General features: G+C 41.1%; 1 protein-coding gene across 1 annotated transcript in view; it reads left to right on the top strand.

The window, feature by feature from the left end:
• Positions 1–446: 446 nt before the first annotated feature.
• Positions 447–21018, top strand: part of efna3b (ephrin-A3b) — a 95154-nt gene continuing 74582 nt past the window's right edge. The window contains exon 1 of the mRNA XM_079560946.1: positions 447–607. Coding sequence (XP_079417072.1) covers positions 498–607 — 110 coding nt within the window. The 5' untranslated portion in view covers positions 447–497. The remainder of the gene's footprint in view (positions 608–21018) is intronic.

Below are 21018 nucleotides of genomic sequence, written 5' to 3'. Positions count from 1 at the left end.
TTCTTGGATCCGGTGTCGGCTCCCGTGCGCTCCTGTGGCGGGCTCCTTTACGCAGCGCTACCCGGTGAGAAGGGGGACTTATGAGAAGGAGTTTTGACTAGAGCGCAAGGATGTGTAAAGGGGGGGGGGCTGCACATGGGCTTCATAGTGTAGTGGGGGAGGGGTCATCCCGTAGTGAATGTCTTGCAGAATAGTTTCACAGCTTTGCATGCAATTCTTTTCGTGAAGAGCCATAGTGTGACACCTCTGTTCTCCCCATCTCGACAGGGCCGGTGCCGGGATGTTTGAGAGGCGTTGTTGCTCGGTGGTGGTGGGGTGAGTCAAAGGGACCGAGACGGGAGACGAGTAGCCTAAAGAAGAAGACAAGGCTGGCCACCGGAGAGTGCGAGGGGGACGGAGGCCGAGGGAGCGCGAGCGCGGCGTGGAGGAGGAGGAGAGGAGGAGGAGGAGGAGGAGGCGGCGGAGGAGGAGGAGTAGGAGGAGGAGGACCGGGGAGCATGGCGGTGGTACTGCTTTCTCTCTGGGTGCTAACGGGTCTCACCTGGGCCAACCCGCTGCAGGTGTCGGGCAACAGACACTCGGTCTACTGGAACAGCTCCAACATACAGTAAGTCCAGATGTGTTTTTTTTCTTCTTCTTCTTCTTCTTTAATCTTGTTTTTAACCTCTTAACCCCCACCTGGACCCAGTTTGGCTTTACCCAAATCTTAAAGCTTCTTGGAAAAAGTGTGACGAAAAAGCCAGAAAAGTGTGGGGGGGAAAGTGATGGAAAAAGTGAAAAAAAGGGATGAAAAAGATCAATTTAGATGAGCTTTGTTGGTCTTAGCTTTCAAATGGCCTGTAACCTTTTAGATTTGGATGAAGCTGAACTGGAGAAAAGGGTTGGGAGGTTAATGCTGCTTTGTGGATTTCTGGCATTGCTACCCCCGCTATATCAAGCGTGGTTTACTCCATGTGTGTTTGGATGATGCGTAAATCTCTTCTCACCATCAAAGGGAATCATTCTGTGCGTAGTAGTTGCAACGCTCCGGAGAAATCAAGCAAACTTTGGAAATTCCCACGTGGTAGTCCCTCCCCAAACTTTCCCGGCTTCCCCCCCCTGCGCTATTATCTCTTTCCCACTTGCCATCATCACCTCTCCTCCTTTAGCTAAGCGAGTGAACTATAACCTAACGCTGAACACGCTCTCCCTCTTCCATCATACGTCTGCCTCTCCCCCCCCCCCCCCCTTCTCTCCACATGTTCTTCCCCGGGCCCGTATAGCTGTCTTTCGCACACTATCTGGTTCAATTAGGAGCACTTCTTCATGCTGACCCCATTGTGTTGGAGCAGTGTCACTATTCAATCTCTCCTCCTTCTCCGCCGCCACTGCTGCCTCTCTCCACTCTCTAGTGCTCTTCTCTCCTCCGCTAACTCCCTTTTTCTTGTTTACACTCGGTCCCGTTGGCCTTTTGGTTATCCCTCTAATCCCTCACTCCTCGCCCCATCGCGATCCAAGGGAGAGAAAGGGATAGTCTTTCTTTTCTTTGCTCAAAGCTGTCTTTAATACTGTCCTCCTCAAGTCCCAGGATCCCAAGACCGGTGTGGCTATATGCTGCACTGGCACACATGGCTGGAGCTCTAATGCCTTTGGTTTATAGCCTGGAAAATACGAACGGATACTTCTTTTTCTTTTTTTTTTCGGGTTTTAATAAGCACTAACTCAAACTAGAGTGAGCATGTGATTGTGATTGAGAAGCACATGATGCAACATTAACAATATATCAGATATATTTTAGCTTATTATAGCGCATTAAAGTGCCTATACCTGCTTTTTTCTCCCTCTTGTGATGAAATTTGTTTTGTCCTTTAATATATTATAAAGGTAGACATTTGTGGGGAAAGATTTTTGCACGGTTTGCCTCTAATTATGAAGCATTTTTATCAATTCAACGACGAGGTGTGTAGTTGTTGTTGTTGTTTTCAGCGTATTACTATGACAATATTGCTCTCTGGACTCAGTTAAACGTGTTTATAAGGTCATCCCTGTGAAGAAATGGGCTTTTATAAATGAACTGGAGAAACGAACGATTTAAATTTTCGTGCTTTCTCTGTCAAAGTTTGCAACCCCAAAAAATCTGCCTTTAAGCGTTTTAAGTCCTGGATTCGTCAAAAATATGCTGTAGCTTGTGCAATTTTGAATTTGCCTTTGAAATTAAAATAAACTACTTTTTGTTTTTGAGTGGATAAAAGTAGCAGCATCGTCGTCTGAAATACACAGCAGCACATGCTCCAGAACCACCTCATCATTCTCCATCTTGAGGTGCCTTTACCTCTATTTCTACTCCTCCTTTATCTTAGCAACCGTGCACCCTGCTGGTTATTATTGTTGAATTTTATGACTGCTGCTAATGGCAGAAACAATATAAAGCGCAGACAAATACACCACATTGCTTTGGAGAGAAAAACAGGAGGTTAATATAGGCCTGATTTTATGGTGCACCACCTTCAAGACGAAGGGGAAAAAATACAAGTTGAATTTATGCCTCACAACAGAACAATCCCTCATAACAGAGCAGTTCTACATAGAGTGCTGTGTAAAATAATGGAGGCGGAAAGTATAGAGTTATTGGTTTTGCCTGGATATTGTAAACAATATTACTTTTCCTGAATGTGAGAAAATTGTTTCTAGTCATTTTAGAGAAGCTCATATTACATTCAGGGCTTGCGACTCGTACATTTTTGCTGATATTTTATACTTTTAATATAGAGGCGTCTCATGTTATGTCCCAGGATTTCTGCTGCGTAATAATTTGATAATAAATGCTAATGAAATTCTAACTTTGGTTTTCATATCAGAGACTAAAGTTGATTTTTGTAAAATATGGGGAGAGGGCGCTTGAAGGCATTAAGGAAGAAAGCACGTACAGACTCTCTGACTAGCATGCAGAACAAGTGTGGTAAGACTAATTGCATGAAAAGGAACCGCAGTTTAAATAGCCGCAATTAGCAAATTGCAAAACTACAGTTGTTTAGGTCATACAATATCCTTTAGAAACAACACTAGTCATGTGTGCACGGGGATTTTTTATGTTTAAAATCTGCTAACAGTTTCTACAAGTAGCAGCAAGTCATATTATTAATGCTTTTTAATGCCCAAATTCTTGTTTATTTTAGTGCCAAAATTGCAACAAAAATACATCTATTCATATTTTATTTCTTAAGATTTGCAAACTTTCCATCAAACAGAGGAATAACGGGAACTTTTGATATTGAAACGCAAAAATGACACAACAAGAAACTTTTGAGCAAAAAGTCATGGACTATTTCAGCCCAAACTGCAGCTGAATGTGTGTGTGAAATTTTGGATTTTACACAAACGGATGCAATAAAAATAGTCGAGCAATGCCTTTATTTCCCCCCCAAAATAGATTTAATACCTGTTGAATAGTTGATTTTGATGACTTTTAATGCATTAATTCTGGCTGGGGTGATCCATATCGTATCGCATATCGTTATGGTGATATGATTTTTTGATATCGTAATTTTTTGTGTGGACACGATATAATTTTATGTTACACTCACTCTCAGCTCCATCAGAGCAGCATAAATAGAGCTGTCACGATAATTACTATATCGACTTATCGTTCAATAAATCACAGATGAAAGATATATTTTTGGGCTCGATATTAATCGTCTGTACATTTATTAGCTTCCCCCCTATTTTTTCTTTGTAAAACTTTAATGTCTAACAGAAGCAAATTGGGTGACATTATATTTCATGTTTATTGCAGCTTGTGTGGTATTTTAGGATATGAAGATGCGTTTTCAGAACAAAGGTTTACTGTGAGAGTTGACAGTATCGAGTATCGTTAGATCAATAATGTCGTTTATCGCGATACTTTCCTGCCTCAATATATCAAACTTCAAATTTGTTATCGTGACAGGCCTAGTAGGACACAGGGGCAGGTGCTTAAAAAGTGAAAATGAAATGAAGGATGTAAATAGCTTGAGTAGATCTTGTTTGTGAGGAAAATGAGTATGGTGCTATAAAAAGAGAATGAAATATCTTTGCATTAATCTACCAAATAGGTGTAAAGTTGGAATTTTGAACTAGTTTGTCTGTTGTCAATTATATCGTGAAATATATCGTTATCGTGACAATTCTCTTTCATATTGTGATATCGAGATTTTAGGAATTCTGGCCCAATTCGTTGAAACCCTGGCTCACAGTGTAGTTTAGACGCCTGGTTCAAGTGCAGAGTCATTACTCAAAAGTGGGTCACAGAAACATTTTCTACTGGTCGCGTTTTGACCAACAGTATTGAAAGATTTTTGCCCGCCTTATGATCAATCCGCTAATCAAGAAAACTGTTCTGAAAGACTGCCATTTCTATGCAACAGGTCAGGTCAAGTCAAAAATCAGCATTTGAATGTTTGAGGCTTGTTGTAATAGATTCACGGTGGGTCCTGAAGCTCCTCCAGCTGAGAGCCACTTAAACCTTTACAAACGGGTTCTGGTAATGCATGTGACTCTTGTATCATTTTTCATATTTCGGTCTTACAAGTAAAAGGTTCTGAATGAGTTGCAAACGTGCTCTGTGAACTAAACCTTTGATTAAAAAAAAAGAAAAAAGAGAGAAAAAAAAGCTATCGCAATCAGACATTTTTCCATAATCAGGCAGCTCTATCTCTAACTATTCTGACAATGCTGCGGGTAAAAATATGGTGTTATTTTCTGACATGGCGCTGATAGGAGTGCAGCAGTGTGAAGCAGCGTGACCCCTAACCCTCGACTTGGGCGCCGCAGAGCCAGGCCATCTCCCTGCTGCCTGCAGAGCTGCCTCTCTCTCTCTCTCTCCTGCTCAAGTATTCTTAGCGCTGAATACTGCTGCTGTGTGTGCGTGTGTGTGTGTGTGTGTGTGTGTGGGTGTGTGTGTGTGTTGTAGAAAAGACAGTAGTTAATTAAAGAACAGTGTATCTCACAGGACCTGCCTCACGCCTGATCCTCCCATCCTTTTTCTCTGCACTTGGATCCACGGAGCTCACAGTGACAGCCTACGAGCACCGAGGAGGGAGAGCTTTTCATTCTCTGCTATCCCAGTCTAGTACAGTCTAGATATAGGGCTGAGCTAGAGGTGGGCAGTGTGTATCGTCTGCAGGATAATACCGGAAATGCTGTTTGGAAGAAATGCAAATTTATCTGGAGTGTCAAGGAACGTGGGGAAAAATATTGCAACAAAAATGGGGCCCTTGTGTAGTCTGATAAGGACAATTATCCTTTAGAGCGACGTCAATTAAGATGTTTGCCAGCACGTTTTTGCATATTTCTGGTTTGCATAAATATCATTTCATTATCAATATCGAGAAAGTCCTCAAAAATAGATATTCATTTTTGTCAATATCACCCACCCCTAGGCTGAGTGATTTTGAAAAAATAAATAAAAAAAAATCTTTAGACATGTGTTGCATTTATGAATACATTTTTTATTTATGTTTTGAAATCAAGCTTCTTGTTTAAAATAAAGGTGGTAACACACTACACTACCCTTGATACATTGTACCTGCCACATTAAGTACAATGTAATGTGCTCTGTAACAATGTGTAATAACTTATAACTATGCAGAACATACACAATGGAATAATGTGTATTAGTATTTTGGTGGTACATAATATAATAAGACATCAGACCCAAACTGTAACCCTAACCTCAAGCCCTAACCCCAAGGGTTTTATGTATTACATTATGTACCTCCAAAGTACTAATACACATTATTCCACTGTGTATGTTCTGCATAGTTATAAGTTATTACACATTGTTACAGAGCACATTACATTGTACTACATTTAGTGTGTACAATGTATCAAGGGTAGAGTAAAATAACGTGTTACCGAAAAGACGATATGATCTAATACAGTAATCTTATCCTGTGAAAGTTTACAGAGGTTTAAGTATGGGGACCCCGGGGGTACTTCGAATAATTTCAAATCTAAAAAGAAAAAGCAAGCAGGATTTGTATACTGCTTTTAAAGGAAAGCCGGGTAGTACTTTGGCTTGACACAATGACATTTTTTTTTTTACTAAATAGGAGGTTTGGTTAATAACTTTTGATGTAGGGAGTACACACAGTATACACAAAAGGTCCAAAGGGTACACGAGACAAAAAAGATTGAGAACCACTGTTTCAAACTACAACGTTAGCAGGTTATAAGCATTAAAATCCTTATGAAGACAGACATTTTGTTAGTTTCAGAGCTGATTACGCTAAGTAAATAACTGCAGTCTTTGTGATTTGTTAACAGCGACTAATAAAAGTGCAATCCCAATCCGACTGTGTTAAATTGTGCAGTTCTAGTTGTTTCTTGCCAGTGTTAAACCAAATGTGTGCACCAGAGGAGACGCCAAATTGAAGTTACTGTCAAAAAGAATGTCCAAAGACTATTATTATATCTGAGGTGAGTAGGGCTGTCACGATATATACTATGTCGACTTATCATTCAATAAATAACAGATAAACAATACATTTTTGGGCTCGATATTGAGAGTTGACAGTATCTCGTATCGTTTAGAATCAATAATTTAGTTTATCGCGATACTTTCCTGCCTCAATATATCGAACTTCAAATTTGTTTGACGTTTGTTGGCCGAGACGTGAGTTGTTATTACGTCCTAAATGTTTTCTAAATCATTACATTGTTCACTGCAGACACTTTGGTCAGTTACAAAGTGCTTGATCGCCTGTCTAATCCATCGACACACAGTGCAGCAGATTTCTCAACATCACACTTCAGATTCCGTCTATTTGTTTTAATCTTTCAGTATATCCAGCGTCGGCAGTGCTGGCATGTGTATCTGTGCCGTCGGCGATGGGCCTCTCTGGAGTTTGCTCTAACTTGTAGTGCAGTGCGGAGGTTTAGAGAGGCCAATAACGCGCTGTAGTGTCTGTCAGTCGCTGGAGTAAACACATTGTAAAGCCTGAGGATGAGGCACTTTTTCAAGCTGCTCCTGACCCCGAGCCACTCATCAACCACCAGAGACGCGCGAGGATTAGCTGCTCACAAACCAGTGCTGCAACATTTATATTCATGGATATTTGTGTCAAAACTCCACACTTCCTCGCTGCTATTTTTAACAGGATAGTGTAAACGGACTATTAATAGGACTTCACATTTTAATCTTTTAATTCTAATTCAATATGTAACGTCTAATTATCACCCGCAACTATAAATGCAGGGACAATTAGAAGAATTAATGTGAGTGAAATGTATTTTTTGTCCTTAGCAAGTGTGTATAAGGTCCTGTAAGCTATCCTACATGGAGTGCAGCGGTGCAAATACAATAGTAAAAGCTCCACATATCACGTCTAATGTAGGGCTGGGTACCGTTAAACAATACCAGTATGGTACTAAAAAAAATGAAAGTATCAAAAGCAGGTAATGAACAAAATATTGTACCTTTAGAAACCACGTTTTGATGCTGTTGGTCCAGAGGCAGCATTACCCCCGCCTTACCCGAACACATTTTCTCCAGTTCAGCTTTACCCAAATCCTAAAGCTTCTCGACTGGAGCCTCCAGCCTATAGGCCAGTGTAACGCCTCATTTGAAAGCTAAGACCTACAAAATGGAGCTAAGATTTTTGTTGTTGTTGTCACTTTTTGGTCGTATTTTGTTGCTTTTTCATCACTTCTTTACGTCTCGTTGCTATTTTTTTTCAAGAAGCTTTTAAATTTGAATAAAGTTGAACTGGAGAAAATGTGTTCAGTTAAGAGGTTTAATGGAATAAATGATTATTGTTCTGTTTTCTGGTTCTAGATTACCAATATTTTAGTGTAGGTATATACAAAAGTATTGTTTAGTAAGTAAGTAAGTGAGTAGGTAAGTGCAAAACAACACAATTTTGTTCAGGTCAGTCCTGAGACGCTGTGACCCACTATGGGCCAACCTGACCCGCATGTTTTTGGAGGCAGGGGAAACCGTACTGCCTGCTCCTCTGAACCGGAGCAGTGCCTTCTGGTTAGTCCCTGTTTCAGAGCGTGGTGTCCCTCACTGGTCAGCTCCATCTCCTTCCTCTTCCTCCTGCGCAGCTCTCTCCGCTCCACAACAGTCTTTCCCCATCCTCCACCACCTTCTCCTCGTAAAACAAGTATGGGCTTGTGGTTAAAGCTGCACTACCTGAATTACCACTGTGAAAGCTGGTAGTAGTTGAGTAAAATCTCTCAGCTGTTGCCTTAACTCGTTGGACGGCCAACCTCTGTGCTAATTCAGCCTCTGACTTCTCTCTAAAATATGTATCAACAGAGAAAGACAAATTGACAGTTGGGGGAAAGTAAACAGTTCATCAAAAGTTTTAAACATTGCGACTGTCCCTCTGTGGCTTGAGTTGACTGTGGCCGTTATAATGTTTTTAGATCATTCAATAAAGCTATCTCACTTCACATTTCGGTCTCACATTGAGCAGAGCACTTCTCACCATCGGTCCGCTGTCACTGATATCCCATGGTGCACTGCTGTGTGCGTCGCTTTGTTTTTTGGCTGTACGTAGTGTGTGTTTGTCCTGTTACAGATGTCTGTGTTCATCGATGGGCGACCGGAACCAAAACAGATCCATCAGAGCGTTAAATCACACATTATCTCCGCCACCTGGCAATTACCCACCTCCGCCGGTGGAGCCGCGCACACAAATCGCTGCATGTGTAATGCAATATCGCCACAGTTTACTGATTTGCATAATAAATGTCAGTGATATCTCTTAATTTATCACTTGTTTTTTTCAGGAGTGATTAGATGGGAAACAAACACAATTGTGAGTTTGTCTGACACTGCCGTCTCGTCGAGTAAAATTATGGAGACAGACTAAATCAGCTGCGTGAGGCGGGCAATTCATCATCTTCAAGATCATGCTACATTCATGGTTTTGAAGATATGAAAAGTTACGAGAAAACAACAACAAAAATGCATAAATACATAAAATACACGAGTTCTACACGTTTGAAGTTCATTGTGAAGTAAATTCTCGTTTTGAACAACACATTAACCTAAACAAAGACATTTCTGATAAAGAATGTTAGGTATGCACTGATCTGATACTGGTATCGGATTTCGGAGAGTATACGATACAGGTTATCGGGGGTCTACCCTATGTTCCCCTGTACCTATGTTCCACCGTCAATAGAAGTGGAGGAACATCGATGTATTAAGATTAGAACCAGCCCACTATCCTTATGGTTAGTGGCTAGGGCAGGGTCAAGGGTTAAGCTGACTGATATGACGTTTCACTCTCATGACTTGTGATTGGTTGATGCACCAACTCACGCACGAAAAAAAAAAATCGCACTCGGGGAACATAGGTACACACCCGGGTATCGACTAGAAATACTGGATATGATTCTGAACTGATTTTTGTCTCACCACTTTAAAAACACAAGTTTTACCAACTAAATCTCAGTGAATATGGACATGATGTATATCATTTTTTTAACCGGGGCTAACAACAGAATGCTAATGCTAACGTCAACTCATCAAAGCTCATCGTAATCAGAAATGATGATTGGATAACCTAATAAAATAGCCACTGCTGGAGTGTCCAAGTGTTTATATTGTAGTTTGTGAAATGCACAAGTTATAATGATCAGATCATTTTATGTGAGTTGTTTATGTTAATGCTACAGCCTGCCTTATACCCAAGGATGTTTAGTGCAGAAAAGTCCAATGATCGTTGTGTGATGATTCCCATTAGTTTACATAATTGCCTATGTAATGTTGTTTGCAAGAAAAGATAAGACTATTGATCTGAGAAAAGAGGACCTTTCACTTTTTCACTCATAACAGCCACTTTTAAGACAGTCTCTTGGTATCGGTTAATATCAGATATCGGTAGATACTCAATCCCCCAGTATCGGTATCAGAAGCAGAAAAGCCAGATTGGTGCTTCTCTATAAAATATCCCTTGAGCATTGTAATCGAGAAAGCCCCTCTTAATATTGACATGCACTGCTCCTATAGAAGCGGCTGTAGTATGTGTGGTATTGGTAATCAGAGTGTAGCGTGATATCACCCGACATGTCAAATGGCGTAGCATGCGGGGCAGAGGAGAAAAACGCAGGAATACTGTATGAGTGGCAGATAGGAGGAGAAGCAACAGGAGCTGGTGAGGACAGAGAGAGAGAGAGTGTAGAAGCATACAGATAGACTCAGAGTGGAACAGGCAGCAGAAGAGGGTCATCATAATCATCATAACGCCTGTCCAGGGCCTGATCCATGGCGTAAACCCACTGGGTGCACGTGCGTGTTAGCGTGCACAAAAATAGAGACAGACACGGGAATTAAACAGGCTAATCAACTATCCCCCTGACGGCAACACAAACCTATCTGTCTCGCAGCCCCACTTAAGACAAGAACATTTACATTTATGAATATCTCCGCAAAACAGAGCATCAGTCAAAGCCCTATCTCAGCCCACTGTGAGTTCTCGCGTTTGTGCCGACCATCCATCATCTGTGTCTGCGGAGGCTCTGAAGGGGTAATCAAACAGGGGCAGACACTTACATGTTAATAGTGGATGGATGCCATGAATTAGCTGGACCCTGTAGTCAACATCGCACTAATATGTATGTAATCGAGTTCAGGATATAATGTTATAAATGCACAGAATCAATGCCACGACCCTGGACTGTCAGACTGAAGGCGTTCCTTCCACTCCAGTTATTTTCCAATGAGTTTGTAAATGTGTAAGATAAAGTGCCGGACAGTGAGTGTCTGATGGGCAGAGGCTGGCAACGTGTTAAAAACATTACAATATGTGAAAACAGGAGAAAATGCCTCCCGTAGGCAGGAGTGAATGGCTAGTGTTAAATAATCCATCCATCCATTTTCTTCCACCTGTCCGTTGCCGGGTCGTGGGGGCAGCTGTTGGAGCTGCCCAAATCACACTGCACCACTGGCTCCTCCTGCAGGTGGTGGGTCCACCGGAGAACGGCCTCATGATTAACCGGGCCTGTTGGTCTCTCATTAGGGGCTTCTGAACCGCTCTTTGTCTGACCCGTCACCTAGGACCTGTTTGCCATGGGAGACCCTACCAGGGGCACCAAGCCCCCGACAACAGAGCTCCCAGGATCATTTGGGCGCCCAAACCCCTCCACCACGTTAAGGTGGCGGCTCCAGGAGGGGCTAGTGTTAAATGATAACAATCAAAAATGTAAATGTTTTTCACTTGATAAAAAAACGTATAGGATCACATGAACACAGCAGTTATCAAAGACATACATTAGCTAAAAACAATATTAGGAAAGATCCATATTCATTTAATATGACACTAAATGTGAATTTGGAGCAGATACGGCAACACTGTCCTGATCTTTTTACACTCCAGAAACATGTTGGAATGTCACATGCCAACAATAAACAATGAACAAGAGAAAACAACTTATTTCATACAAAAGATGTAGATTCAGTCAAACTATGTCACTTCTACGTCCACTTAGTATTGAGAATAAAGACCAGACTGATATAACAGTGCCAATAACATTAGCACTGATATCAATCTGCGATCGTATCGTCTTGAATCATTTGGGGAGAGGATGCACTTTTGGAGCAAAGCACATCCCAAATCTGTTACATATTTAGTTTTGAAAAATGTTATGTTTTTGTAAAGTAGCAGCGTGTCTCGTGATTTTCTGTTGTCAACGGCTTTATCCCCGGCTGAACCGAGAACATTTTCTCCAGTTTGGCTTCACCCAAATCGGAAAGCTTCTTGAACAAAGCGTTAAAATGGCGACAAAAACAAGGGTGAAAATACAACCCAAAAAATGACAACAAAAGCAACAAAAGAGCGACAAAAACATGATTAAAAAGTGACAAAACCGGGACGAAAACACGACACAAAAGCCCCAAAAAGCAAGGAAAAAAAGCAATGAAGCAACAAAGTTCAAAAATGCGGTGAAGACACAGCAAAAAAGGCTAGAAGCTTTTAGATTTGAGTAAAGCTGAACTGGAGAAAATGCGCTCAGTTGAAGGCGGGAGGTAAGAGGTTTATAAGTGTCCATTTGACCCGAAACACATTTTGTTCAAACTCAAACAGATCGGTGGGAGCAACACCAGATGGATTCTGGAGTGTTTGTGAACTCACACATACCTCGAGAATTCAAGGTTAAGAAAGTGTAGAGATTGGGTATTGCCTTTGAATGTGTTAGCATTACTAGAAAATGTTTACTTAATGTCTTTGGAATAGTCGCTCATAGCTTGCTAGTAATGCAGAGATTTTAAATACTATTGAGGACGGCTGTTTTTCATTTGTTTTGTGACATTGATTCCCGAGCTCCATACGAGAAAGTGGCAGGGATCCAAGTCACGGCTGCGGTTTGTTCTTTTCACTCAAATTTTCTCTGACAACCACAGCACTTTGAACTTCAGTTTGAGAAATCCGAGTTTACCCAATCAGGACCCACACACTCACACGAAAACTTTCAGGTACGACTCCTCATAATTACCCGACCTGCTTAGTTTCCTCAGGTGAGTTGAATTTGGAAACTCTTGCTTTTGAGTGCCACCTCGTGCCACTCGCACAGACTCAGTGATCAGTCTCTTCATTAGTAAAGAATAATGCGGCCCTTAGCGTGTGTGTGAGATTATTTAGGTGCGGGGATGTGTTGCTCGAGCGAACTGGTGTGGGAGCATCATTAATTTAAAACAATAGGAACACCTGTGTGACGGATGAGCGCTGTTTGCATAATAAGATCCACTGCTCGCTCTATCTTGTGCTATCACTGAGTTGGAAGTAAATACATTTCTTTTGATTGTACGTACGCCTATTGTGTGCCAGGTAAGCAGCACAATAAATGACACGTACGAGAAAAGAAGAAAGCCATGAATAATTCTTGCATCTGTTGTGTGATTTCTCTTTGGGGATGAGCTAGTTTTGTAGCGGCCTTTTATCGCCTCTTCAGTTAGGAACGCACTCCCCTGGTCGTGTGTTTTTTTTGTTTGCCGCCGCTGTACGGTGGTTAAAGGGATATTTCAGGATTTTTCACATAGGGTATCATTTACTAGTTATCCAGAGTGTTGTTGATTTCTGGAGATATTTTTTTTGTAATTCATGCTGTATTTGAAGAGTTACGTGGCGCTAGGCTAGTGCAAGGCTAGCGCATTTCTACGGTATTAGCTAGCCTGCATTAAAAACAGTCTGACCCGCTCCACAGTGCACCTAAGGCAAATCACTTATAACACCAGACTAACCATAAAAATGTCTGTGTCAATAGAATATATTTTTTTGCCTTTAAAATAACTTATATTTGTGCAGCATCAGCTTCGTGGTTGGAAGCTATGCAGCGGCGGAGTGATCTGCTAGAAAATAGTCCCTCAAAATGCGATGATTCATGTGATGCAAGGTCAGTTATATTCCAAAAATTATTGATTGACTGCGGAATTCTTCCGCAGTCAATTATTGGTTTTCATGTTCTTTATTATTATTCCTCTTCCATCTTTTTCCCGATTTTCTAGAGCTTTCAGCACCTTCATGCTTTGTGCAATTTATGCAAGTTATGCATCAAAATGTTCCGCATGTTGAGGAGAAGGGTGCTATTACTTTTGGGACTTCTGCAACTTACGTTTTTTCCGCAATCGGCCAAAATGTCGGAGATTTTTCCCATTGACTTATAATGGGGCTGCTGCAAATCCATGCTTTTCTGCACTTTTTTCTGCATTTTATGCAATTTCTGCACTTTGTGCATGTTCAGCTTCTGCAACTTGTGGGTTTTGAGAAAAAATTGGCCTTCTGCAGTTTTCCAGTTTTTTTATACGAGAGTTTGACATTTTTGCATTGGTGTGTATGGGGGGAATCCAGCCAATGGGGAGACTCCAGGCCTTTCAGCCATTTGTGCAGCTTCTGCCAATCAAGCACTGAGGCCATTTCAACAGTTTGACCAGTTTATGGAATTTAAAAAGTTTATGCAACATTAATAATTTATGCAAATGAACCACTTTATGGGATTTAACCAGTTAATGCATTTTAAAGCGTTTATGCAACTTAAGAGTTTATGCCATTTAGGATTCATGAATTTTAAAGAGTTTATGCAATTTACACAATTTATGCAAATTAACCCATTCATGCATTTTACCAGTTTACGCAGTTTATACAGTTTATGCAACGTGACATTTTATGCATTTTACCAGTTTATGCAAATACGATTATGCAAATTAAGCATTTTATGCAATTTAAACAGTTTATGCAATTTCTGCATTCGCTTCCCGCAATTCCGCAGTCAATCGCAATGGCGCAGCCATTGCATTTCTAGTTATTATTATTATCGACAGACATTTATATAGAGTTCGGGAATGTGACGTCATATCGCTAAGCATTATGGGATTAGCAGCAATTGTAAACTAATGGAGATTTTAAAAGTTAAAATACTGGAGTTATTGTTCACATTAAAACACCTGGGCACCACAGTGAGTTAGATGTATTTACCAGCAGTAACTCAGCAGCTAACGTTGTTCCCCTGCTTTTTTCTCCACTTTTTATACTGTTTTTAGCTAATGTTAGTCAATGGAAATGTATGCTAACAGCTGCAAAGATGGCGGATCTCCATGGTAACTATGGGCTTTCCCGAACTCTATTGTTAGTCTGGCGTTATAAGTGATTTGCCTCAGGTGGACTGTGGAGCGGGTATGACTGTTTTTAATGCAGGCTAGCTGATACCATAGAAATGTGCTAGCCTAGCGCCACGAAACTCTTCAAATATGAGAACTGCATGAATTACAAAAAGATGAGGCCCGATGTCAAAAATCCTGAAACATCCCTTTAATTTGATGGCAGCGAGATCCTTCAAAATGTTTGCTTGTTCTTTCTGTGTCTGGGCGCTCAGGTTTTCCCCCGCTCAACCTAAAACATGCAGGATAGGCTAAATCCCTCAGCTGTGCTCCTGATCAAACCGAGCGTCAGATGTGGAGCCGTGTCCCCGGGCGCTGACAGGCTGCCACAGTGACATTACAATGTACAGTGCGTGGCTTTGAGATCGGGTTTCCTTCACCTCAGCTAACCCGAGCTCTTTCAATCTTTTTTTCCCTTCCTTCTTCTAAACACTCTGAGATTTTTTGACCACTTGCGTAACTTGCAGAAAATACCTCATCATCTTGTCGACCCTTTGATGCACAAACGCGGGCAAAATATTCACATTGATCTCTTTGAAAAGAAGAACTGGATCTATCAAATGTAGACTTTTAATGTGTGTCCTGAACGGGTCTTTTACTTCTTCCAGGATCTGAGGCATCGCCGTGGAAATAAGGAGTATTGATGCTCAAAATTGGCTACAACTGGTTTGGTGTTGTGTCAAAGGCAAAGCGGTAATGGTGTGACTCAAAGACGGCTTTGATATGAGGTGTGTCATTTGTATCTCGCGGTGCTGTTTAAAACATGTCTCTGTTACTTATCACAAAGCTAGAAAGAAAGTGCTTCGTAAAATAGGCCAGGGGAAAAAGCGCGTCTGCTTTCACGACTTCCTGATGTGTTTGTGAAAACGTGGTGTTCAGCACAATAAGACAACAGCCACCTGATCCACATGTAGTGAATTAATAAAATAATACATAACGTAGCGTGTTTCCCACCAGCGGCAAAATTATTTTTGGTCTTTTCAACCTCAGGGGAAGCGGAGGAGACTTAATTCTGTAGCTACACGTGCAGCATCTTTGTGCCAGACATTAGTGCTGCTCTTAGCGCTCGCATCGAAATGAACAGCAGGAAGTCCCAGACGTGGTGTATTGATTATTAGTAAGTCTGCAAATGCATTTAATTGAACCACACAATGTAGCCTTCTGTGTGAGAACATTGACTTATATGGCAAGTGCACAAATTGCTTTTGCCCGTCTGTTGTTCTCAGAGAAGACTCATTCTGTGATTTTTCATTCGACGCTTCAATCCTTGAACACAATACGAGTTTGACAATTTGAAAATATCTGTGCTAAAAGTATAATCGAGGTCGGTCTTTTAATCTAATTACACGGTCTGTGTCACATGTCAATACATTAAGTGAACTACAGTGTATTAGTCAGCACTGGAGGATACGTTTGTCATCACTGGCTTTTTATACAGTACCGGCTTCCATCCAAAATAATCCAAAACAATAAAGTAAACTAGAGGTGCACCGATCCAGCTTTTTTGCTACCGATACCGATACTGGGTTTTGAGTATCTGCCAATACTCGATATTTACCGATACCACTTCCTTAAAAGTGGCTCCATTTTAAAATCAATAAAGTCATATTTATTGTCATGATGATACGGATCAATTATCAGTTATCTATTGATAAACTCTTGGATAAACATTTAACAAGGATCACTGGACTTTTCTATTCTAAATATCCTTGGGTATTCTCCTTATTCCGCCCCGCCCACTTTTGCCTCTTTTTGCCTTGTCTCGGCACTTCCGTTGTATTGACACTTTAACAACTCACTTATAAACAACTCGCATAAAGTGATCTGATAAATACAAATATGTCAGATCAGTTATTTCTTAAACTAAAATACAAACACTTGGCTTCAGCAGTGGTCGTTTTTATTTTATTAGGCTACTGTAGCTATTTCTTTGTGAGCTTCTGTCCCAGCCTTGATTAGTTTTCTTTAGCATTAGCATGCTAACACTAGCTTGAACATACTGATGCTAACCGAGGCATTGTACACGCCGATGAAAATGCATAAGTTGAATCCTCCTGGTTCTTAGCTTCCCAGTGCTATATAGCATACCCATATTCACTTAGATGGAGGTGGTAAACGTTGTGTTTTCAAGGCTTTGAGAGCCAAAACTGGCATCGGTTCAGTATTGGATATTTGTAGCCGATACCGAATATCGTATTTTTTTCAGTATCGCTCCAATACGAGTATCGGTGCATCCCTAAAATAAACACTTGTACATAAAAAATAAATGTGGCATGTATTATCTCTTATAGGTTACAGTAGCTAAGATGACTCCCACAGCAGACTATATGAATCACAAACTGCTTATTTCCCCGTGTGACCTGATATGTAAGTATTTTGGTCCGTGACGGCTAATAGATTACATCATTAGGCTTGCTCTTGTTTGTCTTTCTCTTCTTAGCACCATTAGAATACAAATTTGCCTGTGCAGAAGTGAAGGTTTGAAGGCACCGCGTGACTGATGAGCTTTATTAGGCCCGTACAAAAGTGCTGCCTGGACAGAGAGCAGGTGATGAAAAGCTGCCTCCTCAGATGTTCAGGAGAAGGTCGTCCGTTGTTGTGCCTAATTATTGTTGCGCGGTTCCAGAAGTCTCTCAGTCTGTCAGCTACACCTGTGCCGCGGCTGCTGATAGTGGCCAGGTGCACGTAACGGTCAGGGCTGGAATGCCGGGACAGCATCTCATCTCCACATTCCTACTTTTAACTTCTGATGACCTGATTCAGGGACTTTGTTGGCAACAAAGTTCAAAGGCATCAGACAGGACTCGTATTGTTGAAAGCAAGAAGACCAAACAGGAGAGGTATTGTGGCTAAAACAGACATTAAAGAATATTGTTAGAGATGTTTATAGGTAGTGGACATTCAGAAGAAAACAATTATCTATATCAGCATGAAAAGTATCGTAGCACTATTTACATTGTGTGATTCTCACTGACATTAAACTATAAAGGAACACATGGGATTACGAGGGAAACTAAATAATATGTTGATATTTTAACCATTTTCCATCGCATTTTAGTCACTTTCTTGTTGCTCTCTTTTGACTGTTTGGTTGTGTTTTTGTGCCACATTTTTGTCACTTTTGCATTGCTTTTTCCTCACATCTTCGTCGCTCTTTTGTTGCTTTTTCAAGAAGCTTTTGGGTAAAGCCAAACTGGAGAAAATGTGCTCGGTTCAGATGGAGGTTAAAGGGTTAAATTCTTCCAAATTGCCACTCTTTACTCTTGGCATTTCCTCAATGAGCTTCATAAGGTCACCATCTGTGATAGTGTGTGAGGTCGAAACCATTTCTGGTGACGACGACTTGAAGCTCATTGAGAAAATGTGCAAAGCAAAATTATTTCACTTTGTTTTGTTTAAAACATAATGCTCATTCATAAACTAATGCCTTCAGTGAGAGCCGGCAATGTAAATGGTCTTAAAATAAACCCCCCGTCTTAACCAAGCACATTTTCTCCAGTTTGGCTTTACCCAAATCTATAGGCAAAAAAGTGGCACAAGAGCGACAAAAATGTGCCGGAAAAGCGACAATAACACAATAAAAAACCCGACAAAAATGAATGAGAGAAGAGCGATGAAGACGCAAATATTAGACAAGAAAACATCAAAAAAGCAATTTAAAAAGTCAAAAAACACAACAAAACACTTCTAAAATGTGACATAAACACATGACTAAAGAGTGGTGAAAAAGCGACAAAAATCGACAAGAAAGCTACGAAAGCGTGTCAAAAAGGTGACAAAATTGCAATGACAAAGTGACCAAAACACACACAAAAAAAACGACTTAAATGTGCTTAAAAGATGCAACAAAAAGTTAAGTTACGATCAGTTTTGTAGGTCTTAGCTTTCAAATGAGACGTTACACTGGCCTATAGGCTGTAAGCTCTACAGACAGGAACCTTTTAGATCTAGGTAAAGCCAAACTGGAGAAAATGTGCTCGGTTAAGGCGGGGGTTAAGAGTAATATCTTCCGAATTCTTTAGGAGTGACGATATTACTGTGCGGACGTCGAAGTGCTCCTCAGGTGTTATTACGCCTCACAATATAGTTCCCCTTTTTATCCGCTTAGAAAATCAACATGTTTAATTTTGTGGGACTATACTTGGATCGTGTAACTACCCTCGTAACCGTATTTAAATAGGGAAAACGTGGAAGAGCTTGATCGCTTCTAACATCACGCCCTATGAGAGGAGGAGAGGCTAAATGCAAACAACAGCTTTGGTCTTTTTGCGTGACTGAGAGCACGCATAAAGACCAGACAGGTACACATCAACTCGTCTAAGCTCAGGTAAGAACGTATCTCAGTATGGAAAAACCGTGGCCTGTCCCTTTCATACGGCCCAAAGTTGCTTGAATATATTACAGTCACTCACAAAATGCAGTAGAAGTAGTGCCTGACTTAACCTTCTTCTTTATTTCAGACTTTCTACCCTGTAAGTGCTGTAGTGTAGCTATTGCCTCCGCTGCCTCTTTGGGTCAGATCCAAGACACTGACTGGAGAATTCTTACTGAGCTGAATTAAATGAACTACTGCTACAAATAAACACTCTTTTTAGGACTGTAGTATCCGGGAACAATGCGCCGGTAGCTGTGTGTCCAATAAGCTTTAAATAAAAAAAAAAGATTGGTTTAGAGTTGTGTTGTTTTTGTGCTGATTCAATGAAACAAAACAAAAAACTCCTCGCCAAGAAGTTCCTTTTCGAAATCACTTGATGACCACCTCCTGTTTTTGTCACTAAGAGTTTGCAATCCCCTCCAGTTTTAGTTACACTGAAGTCTGTATCTTCTCGGGGGAAGTCAGACTTTCTAAAAAAAAAGAAAAAACATGCTTGAGTTTTATTGCTCAATCTCAAAGTTTCTTATTTGCTGCCTCTTATTACCAGCGGCTAACACAAACAAGCCGCAGATAAATTGATAAGAAAAGTAAACATTTCCTACTTCTTTCCAAACAGCAAAGTCAAGGAGAATAAAAATGTTTCCAGTCTCTTCAAATTATATCCTGAACTCCAGCGCCGTAATAAGGACAAGCCATTTGAAAGCCATTTATATAGGGATTATATTTAAAGAGCATAAGACTCAAAGTAATTCAAGGTCATTGAGAGAAAGAAGATTTTCAAAATACATGTAAACACACCAAAATAATTGAAATATCTGAACGTGGATATTTGAACACAGTCAAAGTTAAGGCGGTGCATGCAGGGATGTGTAAGTATTGTTATGTCTATTCCCTATTGTCTCTTTTGGACTTGGTCTGATAACACAGTCTGTCAGCCGCAGAGGCAGATGCGCGTACGCTGTGTGTGTGTGACGTGGTTAATGATAGCAGCAGCCTAAGCATCAGTCTGAAACCATATGCTGAGGCTGATCACAACAGAGCTCAGTGGGCTAGTGTTAATAAACCCAACAGACGGGACAATTAGGAAGCCTCTGCACCAAGACAGTACAGTCGCAAAAGGGTTTCTGTCAAATCCACGCGGGCGGGAGCCAGCTGTCGGACACCTGGACCGAGCCGCAGCAGGGGACGCAAATGCACACCGGACGCATTTCCGAGTCCAGCTTTGGTAATAATTAGGGCTGTGGCAAAGGCAAACCCACCACATTTTAAGTCTGTTTGTTATCCCTGGAGTCCAGTCAAGCAACTTTTGGGCTTGAGCTGGGTGATTGATGTCCACTTTGTAGCTCAGATTAGGCTGACGTGGAGAGACAACTGTCCACTCTGGCATTCATATTCACTACATGAGCAATTTAGAGTTACACATTCATCACTTTAGACCAGAGAATAATAAATAATACAAAAAGAAATAGGGCACGATGTAAAGTTTCAAAACGCAGACTATAGCTTAACATATTAGGAGTGCACTTTGTTATCTTGCCACTCTTTTGCATTTAAGTTTGAAGTACGTGGGGTGGAGGATCACTTTTTCCTCCAATTAGACTCCACCGCCGGGAAGGGGGAGGGAGAGGTGGAGTCGTGGGTGAACATGTGCATTTGTTTTGTTTCGCATTTGCGGCCGAGCGAGTGCTGATCCGCGCCACAGTGTACTTGTACGGCAGTTGCTCTCTCTCTCTCTCTCTCTCTCTCTCTCGCTCTCTCTCTCTCTCTCTCTAGACATGAACATTGTTTAGCTCTCACGATGGGTTAAGAAAGTTTTTTGTTTGACCTGTGAGAGCCTTGAAGGGGCTGGATGCAAGTTGGCCATTTTATACTCACTACTGCCACCTCAGGTCATATGTGTAACTGCACCCTCTATATTAAGCTCGTGCATGACGGCAATTCGGACCCGAAGTGACACCTTTTTGAGTGACAGTGCAGGATTTTAGAGGCAGTTGTGGTGAACAGGTCTGAGCTCATACTA

This window comes from Gobius niger (genome assembly GCF_951799975.1).
Source record: "Gobius niger genome assembly, chromosome: 8".
Lineage (NCBI taxonomy): Eukaryota > Metazoa > Chordata > Actinopteri > Gobiiformes > Gobiidae > Gobius > Gobius niger.
The sequence above is the reverse complement of the archived record's forward strand: the minus strand, read 5'-3'. Positions and strand labels throughout refer to the sequence as shown.